Source organism: Phodopus roborovskii, unplaced genomic scaffold (assembly GCF_943737965.1).
Source record: "Phodopus roborovskii unplaced genomic scaffold, PHOROB, whole genome shotgun sequence".
Classification (NCBI taxonomy): domain Eukaryota; kingdom Metazoa; phylum Chordata; class Mammalia; order Rodentia; family Cricetidae; genus Phodopus; species Phodopus roborovskii.
In genome coordinates, this window is record NW_026126560.1 from 266,015 (window position 1) to 280,990 (window position 14,976).

General features: G+C 38.6%; 1 protein-coding gene across 8 annotated transcripts in view; it reads left to right on the plus strand.

Moving 5' to 3' along the window:
- Cnot1 (CCR4-NOT transcription complex subunit 1) overlaps positions 1-14,817 on the plus strand; it is a 75,475-nt gene extending 60,658 nt beyond the window's left edge. For 5 of the 8 annotated variants that reach the window (XM_051201908.1, XM_051201911.1, XM_051201910.1 and 2 more), the window contains 15 exons: positions 1,101-1,292; positions 1,807-1,949; positions 2,712-2,820; positions 2,908-3,077; positions 3,693-3,945; positions 6,540-6,788; positions 8,125-8,288; positions 8,656-8,773; positions 9,759-9,860; positions 11,024-11,197; positions 11,828-11,977; positions 12,842-13,022; positions 13,222-13,354; positions 14,180-14,314; positions 14,460-14,817. In XM_051201908.1, the coding sequence (XP_051057865.1) occupies positions 1,101-1,292; positions 1,807-1,949; positions 2,712-2,820; positions 2,908-3,077; positions 3,693-3,945; positions 6,540-6,788; positions 8,125-8,288; positions 8,656-8,773; positions 9,759-9,860; positions 11,024-11,197; positions 11,828-11,977; positions 12,842-13,022; positions 13,222-13,354; positions 14,180-14,314; positions 14,460-14,538 (2,352 nt within the window). In that variant the 3' untranslated portion in view covers positions 14,539-14,817. The remainder of the gene's footprint in view (positions 1-1,100; positions 1,293-1,806; positions 1,950-2,711; positions 2,821-2,907; positions 3,078-3,692; positions 3,946-6,539; positions 6,789-8,124; positions 8,289-8,655; positions 8,774-9,758; positions 9,861-11,023; positions 11,198-11,827; positions 11,978-12,841; positions 13,023-13,221; positions 13,355-14,179; positions 14,315-14,459) is intronic. The other 3 variants (XM_051201913.1, XM_051201916.1, XM_051201914.1) reach the window with 1 other exon arrangement.
- The last annotated feature ends 159 nt before the right edge of the window (positions 14,818-14,976 follow it).

A 14,976-nucleotide genomic window follows, 5' to 3' on the forward strand; every position in this document is an offset into this window, starting at 1 on the left:
ACTTCAAGTTTTTAGAGTAACATGGTAAAAGATCTATTTTAGAATTATAATCTTTTGAAATAATAGCCCTCTGAATTTCCTCACTTGTTGACCTGGGATTTACTGTAGGGCCTCAAACATGGGAACTGAGCACTCTTGCTGAGCTACATCTAGACTTTTCCTTGTCCTAGAGTGTGTACATGATCACGTTTGTGTGCATTTGTGAAGGTGTGAGTGTGTGTGTGTGTGTGTGTGTGTGTGTGTGTGTGTGTGTGTGTGTGTTAGTTAGACAGGATTGTGTTGCTCCTTCTACCTTGTTTGAGACCCAATTGCCTTGTTTTTCATTGTTGTGTATATTTGGCTAGCTGGCCTGTGAGCTTCCATGAATGCCATCATCCACTTTTCATCTCATTGTTAGAACACTGGGATTATATATAGACACATGCTGCCACACCCATTACTACAGGTTTCTAGAGATTTGACCTCAGGTCTTCATGGCTGCAGGGCAGGCTCTTGATACATTAGGCTAATCTTTCCAGGCCAGTAGTATGTTTTTAATAGAAAATGCACATAGCTGGTTATGATGGTACACACCTTTAATCTCAGAACTCTGGAGGCAGAGGCAGGCGGATCTGTGAGTTAGAGGCCAGTCTGGAATATAGAGCGAGTGCCAGTTCAGAGCAACACAGAGAAACCCTGTTTTGAAATACTACCAGAAAAGAGGAAAAAAAAAAAAAAAAGGAAAGAAAGAAAAGCACAGAAGTGATGCTTTATACTTACTGTATCCAATCATGCTCTATAACTTAGAAGACTGTCAAGTAACAGAAGGCTGTATCTTTTGCATTATTGTTATTATACTCTGATCACTTAATTATGTTGGTGCTATCTATGCTTTGCCCTCTGAAACATTTATGTTCAAGCCTTGCATTACCCTCACTTAAAATGCAAAGACTGAATAGATCAGGAAGGGGTTAAAGAAAAGGGCTTATATATTTGAATGAAAAAAATAAGCTGAAGAAATAAGCCAAGGACTGACTTCTATTTCATCATTGGTATGTTATGCCAGTGAACAACCTTAAAACAAGTTTGCTTATCTCTGGCCATTTCTTTCTCCAAAACAGCAAGCTTGGGCAACAGATGATGTAGCTCAGATTTATGATAAGTGTATTACAGAACTGGAGCAACACCTACATGCTATTCCACCAACTTTGGCCATGAATCCTCAAGCCCAAGCTCTCCGAAGTCTTTTGGAGGTTGTAGTGTTGTCTCGGAATTCTCGAGATGCGATAGCTGCTCTTGGATTACTACAAAAGGTTGGTTTTAAGCTATTGCTTATAGATGGAACTAGGTTTATAGAGTTTGAACTATACCTAAATCTATATACTTAGAATTGAGTTTCAAAAATTAATATAAACCAAGTTTGTTGATAACCACTATCCCATCCCCACTGACCCCCCCCACACACACACACTTCCCCTCCTGGTGCATGCTGTAAAATATTGTTATGACAGAAGTAGCTGTGTGGGACATCTTTTCCATATGGTAGTATTTTCTTGGAAATATGATGAATGGAAAAACTATAAAGACACCTTTTTGATTTTAAGAAGTAAATTGATACAAATATTTGGGTAATAGGCAGTTTAGATTGGGAAGCCCTTGACTTGACTGCGTAGAGACTTAAGACAGCAAATAATGATGAAGTGGAAATGTAGATAAGAATTTTGAAGCTTCAGAACTTATGTGGTTGTTTGTATTTGATTTCCAATTTGTATAGCTGGTGTGAGCCCTGTATTTTCCATGGTTGTAAATACTATCTTTTGTTCCTAGGCTGTAGAAGGTTTATTAGATGCCACAAGTGGTGCTGATGCTGACCTATTGCTGCGATACAGGGAATGCCACCTCTTGGTACTAAAAGCTTTGCAGGATGGCAGAGCATATGGATCCCCATGGTGCAACAAACAGATCACAAGGTGGGTAACCTTAAAATACTAATCATTACTAGGCTAGTTTTACCATTATTTTATATTTTTAAGTTTTACTTTATGTGCATGAATGTTTTGTTTGCGTGCATTGTGTGTTGCATGCTTGCATATGTGTGCCTGGATAGAAGAAGACATCAGAGCCCCTGAAGTTGGCATGAAGGATGATTGTGAGCCACCATGTGGATGCTGAAGATTGACCCAGGGTCAATACAAAAAGTATTCTAAGCCATTGAGCCATTTCTAAAGCTCCATGGACTAGCTTTTGACATACATAGCCTATTTCCAGATGTTTTTCTTTTGCCTGGAAGATAAATGGAGTTTTGAGGTTCTTGATTCCAAGGGGTAAGATTTGTTGACTAGTTCCAGCACATGCCTTTGAGGAATAGATTTCAGGTCATTTGTTTTCATGATTTCACAGTTAATATCATTCATGGTAAATATTTTATTTTAGTGTCTTAAATGAAATTCTTCCTACTTCTCAAATTTGAAAGCAAAGCCTGGGCTGTCTTAACATTAAGACTGTCTTTTCTATTGGTTGGGGCTGTTTGCTGAGAATCTCATACATGCTAAGCCTAGGTTGTACTGTTTTAAAACTTGATACTGTTTGTGGTTGATTCGTTGGTTGGTTGGTTGGTGGTCTGTGTGTCTCTGTTCTGTTGGGCTTTTGGTTTTTGCAGTTGTCTCTTAGGATATCCTTGTGTGGAACAGATTGCCAGTTTGGTTAGTATGACTGAAATATTGTCTTTCTAGGTGCCTAATTGAGTGTCGAGATGAATATAAATATAATGTAGAGGCTGTGGAGTTGTTAATTCGAAATCATTTGGTTAACATGCAGCAATATGATCTTCATCTAGCTCAGGTATGGAAGAAATTTAACTTAAATAGACTAAAGGATTTAGGGAGTGTTTTTATTTTAATCGTTATCTCACATTTGCTGTGTTGCCAGTCAATGGAGAATGGCTTAAACTACATGGCCGTGGCATTTGCTATGCAATTGGTAAAAATTCTGCTGGTGGATGAAAGGAGTGTTGCCCATATTACTGAGGCAGACCTATTCCATACCATTGAAACCCTCATGAGGATTAATGCTCATTCCAGAGGCAATGCTCCGGAAGGGTAAGAATGAAATGCTTTGCTTTCCTCATGCACTCACAGTCTCAGAGCTTTAGAAATTAATGTACACACTAACATTATTTTATGACTGTTTCACATAAAACATAATTTTAGTTAGGCCTTATGTTGTTGTGAAAGTGTGAATGCTTAATCTTGATAATAGAGCTGTGCATAAAGTGACTGATAAGTTGGCACCAGAAACCTGGTTTGAGCATTGGCTGTTTAGGCTGAAGATAAATGTCAGTGAAGTGCTTTAATGCATACTTGTAATGCCAGTGCTGGGCTAGGCACAGGTTGTATAGCCTAATCAGCAAACTCCAGGTTCCAGTGAGAAACTTTATTAAAAAACAGCATGGACAGATCTTGCAGAAATAATACCCAACATTGTCCTCTGGCCTCCACAAGTGTGTACACATACATTCATCTGTCCACATGGGAATGTGCACCACACAAAACTGTTGTAGTTGTGCACACTGGTAATCTCAGCACCGGGGAGGCTCATTGACCAGCCAGCCTAGCCTACTTGATTTCCCAAGTTCTGATGAATGGTCCAGTTGTGTATCTTTAAAATAAATAATGGTGGGTTAACTGATTTTCACTCTGACTTTATCATGCTAGATTGCCCCAGTTGATGGAAGTAGTGCGATCCAACTATGAAGCAATGATTGATCGTGCTCATGGAGGCCCTAACTTTATGATGCATTCTGGGATCTCTCAAGCCTCAGAATATGATGACCCTCCAGGCCTGAGGGAGAAGGCAGAGTATCTTCTGAGGGAATGGGTGAATCTATACCATTCAGCAGCAGCTGGCCGTGACAGTACCAAAGCGTTCTCTGCGTTTGTTGGACAGGTAGAGCTTTTGGAAAGAAAGGTGCTTTTTATTCAACATAAGTAGGGTGTGATAACTTCAATATTAAAGTTCAATATTGTATACCTGTGGTCAGAATTACCTCCATACTTATGCAAAAATATACTACTGTGCTCTGTTAAGTTAATATGGTCTATTTTTCCTCACTATTAATCATAGTTACTGTAAATTGAACATTTCTACTTCATTAGTCCTATTTACCCCATTCCAGTGTCATAGCTATAATGTGTGGTGGGTCATAAAATGAATAACAAAGCTACAAAGTATTCTAATATAATAGTCACTAGCTTTAGAATATCTTTTTTTTTTTTTTTTTTTAAAGACAAGGTTTCTATGTGTACTCATAGCTCTCTTAGAACTCACTTTCTAGACCAGGCTGGCCTTGAACTCACAGATATCTATCTGCCTCTGCTTCCCAAGTGCTGGGATTAAAGGTGTGCGCCACCACACCCAACTAGCATATTTTAAAAACAAGATACAACAAATTCCCATTTAGTAATCGAATATTTTTATTGTATTTTCTCTAGTATATTTTGTTTATTGAATCTGATGCAAATTGAAGTCTGAGAGTAATGGAAATTGAACTGCTTTCTAAAAATCAGGCGTACCAAGTGTCTTAGTAAGAGGCACCATGACCAAGGCAACTTTTAGAAAAGAAAGCATTTAATTGGCTTGATTATAGTTTTCAGAGGTTGGAGTGTGGTAGCAAGCATGGCACTGGAGTAGTAGCTGAGAGCTACATCCTGATCCATAAGCAGAGATACAGAGACATGCTGTGGAGTAGCACAACACAATCCTGCAACATTGTCCCAAAAAAAAAAAAAAAAGAAGGCCAAACTTCCTAATTCTTCTCAAACGTTTGCCCCCGCCCCAAGCATCCAAATCTATATATGGGACCATTCTTAGACCACCACACACCACTCCAAGAACAAGTAGTTATGGTGAGCTGGAGAAAGGGATAGGCATATACTTCATACTGTTCCTACAGAGGGCTGAAGTTTAGTTCCCCGTGCCAACATTGGGTGACTGACTCCAGCTCCAAGGACACTCTGGTTTTGCCAGATATCCGTACTCATGTGCACGCATCTTTGCCATTAAACACAAGTGCAAACTAATAAGCATGCATGATCACTCAAACACAATTACAGAATAAATTGGGAACAAAATAGTCATGATCCATTTTATATTGTCTTCTCCTCTCCTCTTCCCCCCCCACCCCCCCATTACTGGCAATGTAAGAAACAGGAAGAATTAATGTCCTGACTATAATAGAACTTGTCAGGAATTGTACTTTCTTGAACTGGCCTTAGAATTTCTTTACTAAAACTACACAATATTTGTTCAGTAAGCAATGAAGCTTGAATTTTTTTTTTCTTTCCTCAAAATTGAAACCAAAAGTTGGTTGTCTTGCCAAAGAAAGATTACTTATGTCTGTTTTTAAATACCTGACAATTAAGTGGATGAACTTGTTAATTAGTGGATATACTGGGCTGGAGAGAGATGGTTTAGCTGTTAAAGGCTAAGCTCACAACCAAAAATACAAGAATTGGGTATACTTTTCAGCATAAATGATACTAGTAAACTGTGCAATGTAAAATGCTAAAAGAATCCAGGAAATTATAAAACATAACTCTGTTGAAAGCTGTCATCTATGTTTACAGTTTGTTTTCTCATTCCATTGGAAGAAATTCAAATGCATGGGGTTTTGTGGGCATTGTGTTGTGGTTTTGATGTGGTTCCTATCTATCTCCTTGTTTGCTTTACTGGGGAGATGGTGCAATAGAGTCATAGCACATGTTCTTACACTTCAAAACCTTCACTTTCAGTTTGGAGTAAGATCCTTTTGCTGACCTTCTTATTGGCTTGGGTATATTGTTTTCATAATTCAAAAAAAAATTTTAAATAGCTGTTTTATTGTTTATCAAGATAAATACTTTTAAAACTTCTATGATGACCTGTAGGTCCTGGATGACTCTCCTCCCCTCCCCGAGATTGTTAGGTAGCACTCATCCTTCTCATTCTGCTTTAATGTTACATCTCCTCTTGCTGTGTTTTTTTGAGACAGAGTTGCTGTGTAGCCCTTGGAGCTCACTTTGTCCACTAATTATAACAGTATAAAATGTCAATACATTTAAATAATGTAATTTTGAGTATTTATTACATAAATTAATGATTTTTCTGCAGATGGCTGGAATTTCAAAAGCTTTGCCACTGGTTAAATACAGGAGGGTATCTGTAAGAAGTGTTCCTTATGGGAAGTTAAATGTACAGGCAATTGAGTCTCCCTGGAAAAACAATATTAACACCTTGATTTTCTGAAAGTTAGCTTTATTTATATAATTTTTCTAGATTGTTTGGAGATACCCTCTTGTTCAAGGTTTATAGTGTATCTCTTTGTCAGTTTCATTCTTCTCCATGAATTAAAACTGGGGAGGAACTCTGCCATGGCTCTTAATAATAAGGGAGTCATTTTCCTAATGGCATTCTTTCACACAGTAAGAATTAGAAATGAAAAAGTATGGTTGTTTGAAAGCTAACATGTGTAAAGCTGATTTTGAGTATGGTCTCACTATGTTGGTTGTTTGTTCTCACTGTAGATGCACCAGCAAGGAATACTTAAGACTGATGACCTAATAACAAGGTTTTTTCGTCTTTGCACTGAAATGTGTGTTGAAATCAGTTATCGTGCTCAAGCGGAGCAGCAGCACAATCCTGCTGCCAATCCCACCATGATACGAGCCAAGTGCTATCACAACCTGGATGCCTTTGTCCGACTCATTGCACTGTTAGTGAAGCACTCTGGGGAGGCCACCAACACTGTCACCAAGATCAATCTGCTGAATAAGGTCTGGAGTCTTTTCTTGACCCTTAGATTTTTGTGTTCTTTTCTGTTTTTTTGCTCCATTGTGTTCTGTGTTGCCATCTTCCCCACTATGTTGTTTGAGACTGACTGACTGTATATCCCTGGCTGGCCTGGAACTTACTGTATAGATAAGTCAAGCTCAGCTGCCTGCCTCTGCCTTCAAAGTGCTGTGATTAAAGGGCATGCATCATCACACCCAGACAACCAAAACCTTTTGTAGTAGGTTTTTTTCCCATCCAAAAATGAAATATAGAAGAGAATATCCACTATAGTTAAAAGAAAAGGGTGTTTAAGAGAATATGAGAGAAAAAGAGAGAGAATCATAATGTATTTTAGTGTTATGGTGCTTTGATATCGCAACAGGCAGCAGATAGGTAGTGTGTCTTCTTACCCCAGTTGTGTCTGGTGGGTAGACCAGTACCAGGAGTGGCATTTAATTATTGACCTGATGAAAAGTTGAATATCAAACTCTACTACAAGAATGTATAAAACTTGGCTGTAAATTTTGTTCTTGGAGAAATACAATGTCCCCCTCACTGATCAGTGAGCAAAACTAAGTGGAATGCAATCCTACTTGATGTCAAGAGGGTGAGAACCATTTGCTCCTTGTGGACATTGGGTCCCATTAGAAGATTTAACATTGTGGCATTTCACTGTGATGATAAGAGACATCTTGGTCAAGTGGTATCTTGTGGAGGATATAGAAGTTTGGTCTAATGATAATGAAATTCAAAGAAAACACATGGAGTCAAACAAATATCCCTTTGACTGCCCACATACAAATTTGTGTTCAAATGGCATGTAACTTTTCCTTCTTTGTTGGTAGTACTTAAGAGTGCAGGGTGAACCAGTCCTGGTGGTGCAGTTTTATAAGTATTTGGAAGACTGGGTGATGCAGAAACATCACAATGAGACTTGCAAACTCACAGCTAGCTTTTGGAAATATTAGAGAGACCTTGTCTCTCTAATAAAAACCTGAAGATAGCACTCAAGCAGTGGGATACTTGTCTAGCATTTGTGAAGGCCTAGGTTCAACCCAAGAACACAAAATAGAAGGTTTTAATTTAGCTGGTCAGTGAGTGGTAGCACATGCGCCTTTAATCCTAGCTAGCACTTTGGAAGTAGAGACAGGCAGGTCTCTTGAGTTTGATTGAGGACAGCCTAGTCTACACAATGACTACACAGGACAGTCAGGGCTACACAGAGAAACCCTGTCTCAAAAAACCAACTTAAATAAACACAAAAATAAAAAATCATGTATTGGAAGCAGGAAGTGGCTTGTCTGTGTGACTAATGAGCTTTAACTCTGTTCTGTTTAGGTTCTTGGTATAGTGGTGGGAGTTCTCCTCCAGGATCATGATGTTCGGCAGAGTGAATTTCAGCAGCTTCCCTACCATAGGATTTTTATCATGCTGCTGTTGGAGCTCAATGCACCTGAGCATGTGTTAGAAACCATTAATTTCCAGACTCTTACAGCTTTCTGGTGAGTGTTATTTGACATGGGGTCTTACAGCTCAGATTTACCTCTAAAGTTCCTGTGCTGTTGAGGCTAGCCTTGAACTTCTAATTCTGAGTCTAGCTTCCAAGATTACAGGGCACTCAACTTGATTGTTGGTTTCTGTTTCTCAATGGTAGTTCTCACTAGGTAGCACAGGCTGTGTTGGGGATCACTGGCAGTGCCATGGGCCTTGCTAAGAATTAAAGACTGTTGGTTTAGTGTAGTAGAAATCATGTAGAACTTTGGTATGTTTAGATACAATTTGTTTTTTTGTAAGGTAACTTGAACATTGTCTACATTCATGTGTTGTTTACTATATCTAAGTTTGAACTTTTTAAAATTTTTCTTTCAGCAATACATTCCACATCTTAAGGCCTACCAAAGCCCCTGGCTTTGTATATGCCTGGCTTGAATTGATCTCCCATCGGATCTTTATTGCAAGAATGCTGGCACATACGCCACAGCAGAAGGTGTGGCTGCAGTTTATCTCCTACAGATGAAGCCTGTAACTACCTGGGGCTTACTAGCACTGTTTATTGTCGGTTTTTATTAGTTACTTAGTAGTAGTTTATTTTTTTCCAAGCGTGTTACTTGGTGATTAGATTATTAAAGGTCAAATCATGTAAAGAGATGTAAAGAGACTTATCGAGTCTTGACTCCATTTAAAGGCTTTCTTGGGTGACCAGTTTTGCTTCTCTAGCTTTGTTAGGGACTATCTGTTCTGGTCTTTTAATGCTTTGCGTTCTTAACAATATTTAATCTGAGAAGTTTCTCATTTTGCAATTAAACTGCAAGAATACTACAAATAGTATCTTCATTTGGACCATCAGACCAGAAGAAAATGTAATGACTATCTGTTGAAATAAACAGGGCAAGAAAGTGAAATAATTACTTAATGAACTTGATTTTGTCCTATGATTTTCATATGCAAACCATGGCACACAGACACATGCATGGCATGCACACAAAAAGATGACATATAATTGGTATGGTTGAGGCGTGTATAGTAAGCAGGCCACTCTTAGCTGAAAATACAGAATTATTGCTATGAATTCAGCAAGGTTTTTTTTTACTAGAACTTGGGAGTAAGAAAAGAAATTGTTGAGACCCAAACCTTAAGGAATTATGGAAACCAGGTACAATTGGCTTGGTATTATATCTGAAATTTCCTCAAGGTAGTCTCCTTTTTCTTACTTAGTTTTCTTACAGGCAGAAAGATAAATATGTCCCCAAATCCTTGAGTTCTCTTATTCCAGAAAATATCATCCACTACCTTAATACTTAGTCTTTCTGTGTGCTAGCTACCACACTGACTGCATCAAGAGGTCTTGTCACATCAGGGTTTCCACTTAACATTAGTGTGGGTAACCACAATGTATCATACTTGGCAACTTTTTGGTAGTTGAACATCTTTATGAAATGTCACTATAACTCATATACATTTCTTTGTTTTAGGGGTGGCCTATGTATGCACAGCTATTGATTGATTTATTCAAATATTTAGCGCCTTTCCTTAGAAACGTGGAACTCACTAAACCTATGCAAATACTCTACAAGGTAATTTTTATTTACATATAACTGAATTTTTTTGGTAGCATGTGGGCTGTTATTATCTCTTGCAGTAGCACAGGATACTCAGAGGCTTTGCTTAAGGATACTCTAGTGTTAGAAGTGCTTCTACCAGTTTATATTTTCAATGGAAAGTTGGCTTTCCCCCATCTTTTATGTATCTTCTCTGCTGTGTGGGCCTCCTCCCCCACCATTTTAGCAATTTGATACAATCTCACTGAGTGTTTAATTTTTATTTCCTTAATGCTTTATTGGTTTTTAAACATTTTTCTTAGATTTAGGTGTATGACTTTAGGATATATGCATATATATGCACTGTGTGTGTGCCTGGTGCTCAGGGAATACGGAAGAGGATGTGGAGCCTCTGGAACTGGTGTTACAGATGGTTGAGAGCTGGGAACCAAATTCTGCTCCTCGGCAAGAGCAGCAAGTATTCTTAACTGCTGAGCCATCTCTCCAGAGGTGTTTGGTTCTTGAGGCAGAGGCTCACTATATCTCTGGTTTGCTTAGAACTAGGAGATACTCCTGACTCTTGCCTTGCTGTTGCTGGAATTAAAGGCATGCACCACCTGACTTCTTTAGTGAGAGTTGCATGCATGTATGCACCCTTTTTGTGATATTCCTTCCATGTTCCTCTAGGATTGTTTGCATTTTTATTTTCAAGTTTTACTCTTTTTTTTTTTTTTTCCCCTTCTAAGGGGCTCTGACAATCAAACCTAGGGCCTTCTTAGACATACTAGGCTATCTTAGGTTGCTAAGGAGTTCTTACCACCTGTTTATCAGAACTGTTGAATACTAGTCAAGAACTAACAAGCTTGCTTTGATTTCGTCCCCCATTTTCAGTAAGTTTTTTTCAGCTGATGTATTGCGGCCCCCTTCCTTGAACTTTTTGTTCTTTCCAGCATCTTGGGATAGATATCATTGTATTGTTTTTGTGCAGAATATATTGTTGAACTTATTTAAGGCACCAGCTCCTAAAGTTAGTTAACTTTTTATGGTTTCTACGTGTAATTATTTTTTAATCTTAACTATTTATTGATTATAGCTTATAGATTTTTTTATGTTAATAACATATTTTTGGCCTGAATTAGAACTCATGATGGGAAAAAATACTGCTTTCTTAGTGTGGAATGTTTTTTCTTTTTATGTAGGGTACTCTAAGAGTGCTGCTAGTTCTTTTGCATGATTTCCCAGAGTTCCTTTGTGATTACCATTATGGGTTCTGTGATGTGATCCCTCCTAATTGTATCCAGTTAAGAAATTTGATCCTGAGTGCCTTCCCAAGAAATATGAGGCTCCCAGACCCATTCACTCCTAATTTGAAGGTAAAGTTTTAACAGATGGAACATGGTTGTTTTGTTTTCCTTTCTTTTTTCTTTCAGTTTTAATCTATGTATCTGTGTGACTTTATGTGTATCACATGCATGTGGGAGTCTGTAGTGAATCCCCTTGAGGCAGAATCAGATTGTGAGCTGCCACGTGAGTGATGGGAACTAAAATCAGGTCCTCTGAAAGAGAGACCAGTGCTCTTAACCACTGGGCCATCTTTGTAGTTCCCAAAGGAAAGTTTTTTACTGTATTGTAGCCTATTTAAAATCATTGAATTTAGCTTTAGGCAATGGTAGGGTAGCTAATTCTGTTACTAATCCTGATTGGTGTGATATTGTCCCTAAATATTGGTTCATACTTTCTTTGGTTGGGCAATTGCTGTTCCCAGGCTGCATTATTGAAGAACAAACTAATCTTTGCAATGTACATGTTTAAATTGTTTAAGGAAAGGGACCATTTAAAAATCATACAACCATTAACATAAATAAATAATATGGAATTTCTAGCATATAATAGAGTGTGTGTGTGTGTGTGTGTGTGTAGTTTTACAAAGCTTTCCTTAAGCTTCTGTCTTAGGTATAATGTTAACTTCTGTGCCCAATTATGATTCTTGATATTTGTGACAGGTGGACATGTTGAGTGAAATTAACATTGCACCTCGGATCCTCACCAATTTCACTGGAGTGATGCCACCTCAGTTCAAAAAAGATTTGGATTCCTATCTTAAAACTCGATCCCCTGTCACTTTTCTGTCGGATCTGCGCAGTAATCTACAGGTTAATTGGTTTGACTTAAGTGTTCTCTGCTGGGTTTTCAGTACAGGACACTTTGTGTGTACTGTCCTTTTGTGTCTCATTTCTGAGTTAGTTTCAGCCTGATTTATATAGTTGAAAAAAACCACTGTTGAATTTGGTGTGCTGAAGAAACTGAGGAAGACAGATCATGAGTTTGTAGCCAGCCTGAACTACAATGGCATGACTTTATTCTCCAAAATACGCCCACCCCGTATACAGTTCAAAAAACTGTTGTTCCTGTTCATGGGATGAGCTTAACTGGGTTATATATACTTTATTAATATTTTATCATTGACCCAGTTATGACTGAGATCATTACAGAAGATAATATTTTCCTCTAAGACCTAGTCAGTATTCTTAAATAGATTGCATTTAAATTTGCTTTATGGAGTGACTTGTTGCACACTGTGCATCTTCTTTCTCCAAACTTACATAATTGAGTTTGTACTTGTTGTAAATGGCTAAATTTTATTTTCTAGCTATATCATGTGAAAAATGATAGTATTTGGTTTTTCCAAAGGAACTCCCTTCTGGTTGAATCACTCCTTAGAGCAGCTGTACATTTGTATAGTTCACAATCCTGAGCAAACTTCTTTCATCTAAATTGCAAAAAATATGAAGAATTGTACATCCCCTTTTGGAGAACCTTGAGGAGGATTGAGAAATAGTAATGTGGTGGGGCATAGTGGTGCATGCCTTTAATCTCAGCAGAGGCAGGTGGATCTCTTAGTTCAAGCCCAGCCAGAGAGAGAGCGCTACATTGTGAGATCCTGTCTCTGGGAGAAAAAAAAATAGTAGTGCTGGTCAGTCAATTCTGTAGTAAAGTTTTCTCTTGTGCCTGTTTAGGTATCTAACGAGCCTGGCAATCGCTACAACCTCCAGCTTATCAACGCACTGGTGCTCTATGTAGGGACTCAGGCCATCGCACACATCCACAACAAGGGCAGCACACCTTCAATGAGCACCATCACCCACTCAGCACACATGGACATCTTCCAGAACCTGGCTGTGGACTTGGACACCGAGGGTGAGTGAAGCTACCCACTTCTAAATCACAGAATTAGAATAACCTTCACAGATTTTCATGTCATCCTTGTATGACGCCATGCGATTCCGGGCTGTTAAAAGTGAGCCTCCTAGTGTACCATCCCGTTCAGGAATAGTACATTTGTCTCCAATATTGGTCTTTCAGAGTGAACCCTAAATCTTGTTTTCCTCATTTTTAGGCCGGTATCTCTTCTTGAATGCAATTGCAAACCAGCTGCGGTACCCAAACAGCCACACTCACTATTTCAGCTGCACCATGCTGTACCTTTTTGCTGAGGCGAACACTGAGGCAATCCAGGAACAGATCACAAGGTGAGAGATTGTCACAAGGTGAGAGATTGTCAAGATGCAGGAAAAGGGCTCTTCTCCTTCTCCCCAACCTCTGAATAGAGCTCTGTGCATTCCCAGTTTAGCTATCTTATCCTAAACCATGCCTATGGAATTACTAAACAAGTTCATATTGACAGTAGTTTGCTTTTCAATGCTGAGGACTAGTCTACAGTAAAAGCAATATACTGATTTCTTGGCAACAGCATTTGTATCCAGAATCTTGATTAATATGCATAGGATTAGAAACTGGCACATGATACAGTGAGGTACAAATACCTTAAAGACTTTAATTTATGCTAGGTGTGGTGGCACACCTTTAATCCCAGCACCTGGGAGGCAGAAGCAGATGGATCTCTGTGAGTTCCAGAACAGCCATTGCTACACAAAGAAACCCTGTCTCCAAAACAAACAAATTTAAAAAAACAAAACTTTTAAAAGGTTTACCTGTTCAACTAATTAAATACTAATTAAATATATGGTTCTTATATATGTCTGAACTACTTATTGCATGCTTGAATTTCAAGAGTTCTGTTTTGTTTGTAATTATGCCTAATGCTTCGACAACGGCTTTAGTCCTTAATCTTTGCCCCCAGGAAACAAAGTGAGAACACAGCTTTGCAACTAGCAGATCACAGCACATGAATGTTTAAGCTAGCACTTACAGCCACATTGAGTAGAATTCTTCCTTTTACATATGCTGTTGTTAAAAACAAAATTCTAAGTGGATTAATGGAAAAAGAGGTAATGGAGGTATAGTTGTGAATGTGTTTCTTTATGTATTAACTAATGCTTCTACCTCCCTTTTAGGGTTCTCTTGGAACGGTTGATTGTAAATAGGCCGCATCCTTGGGGTCTTCTTATCACCTTCATTGAGCTGATTAAAAACCCAGCATTTAAGTTCTGGAACCATGAGTTTGTACACTGTGCCCCAGAGATTGAAAAGTGAGTATTAAATGATTTAAGTACCTAGCAGGGAAACAGAAAAGAATGCTTCTAATTTGGGTCTATGAGTTATAGCTGATGCACATTGAGATATCCTGAGGCCTAAATTCTGTTAAGTAAATTTGGAATTGTCTTCACTTTCCAGGTTATTCCAGTCTGTTGCACAGTGCTGCATGGGACAGAAGCAGGCTCAGCAAGTGATGGAAGGGACCGGTGCCAGTTAGATGAACTGTATATCCCTTGCCAGAGGCATCAGCCTTGGTCCCAGTGGACCAAGTTCATAAACTGAAGAATACTTTCAGCTCCTTCAGACTTTCCCAGCCCTTTGGTTCTCGGGTGTCTGCCCCTTCAATTGGTGGGGTTGGCCTCCTGTCTATGTGGGCAAGTTCCAAAGTTTAAATGCATTTTTTTTTTTTTTTTGACTCTTGGCCAAAATTTAGAAGATGCTGTGAATATCATTTTGAACTTGTGTAAATATATGAAAGAGAAAACTTTTGTCTGAACTTCTTGGGTTTGTGCAAAGTGTGTCTTAAGGAAAGTACACAAACTAGTGCCCTGCATTGGAAGCAGTGGTGACTATCTTGAGCATAGTTCATGTCCCCTGCACTCCAAAGAACAGCAAAACATTTGATTCATTCAACACTTAAAAAAATGTAGGCATG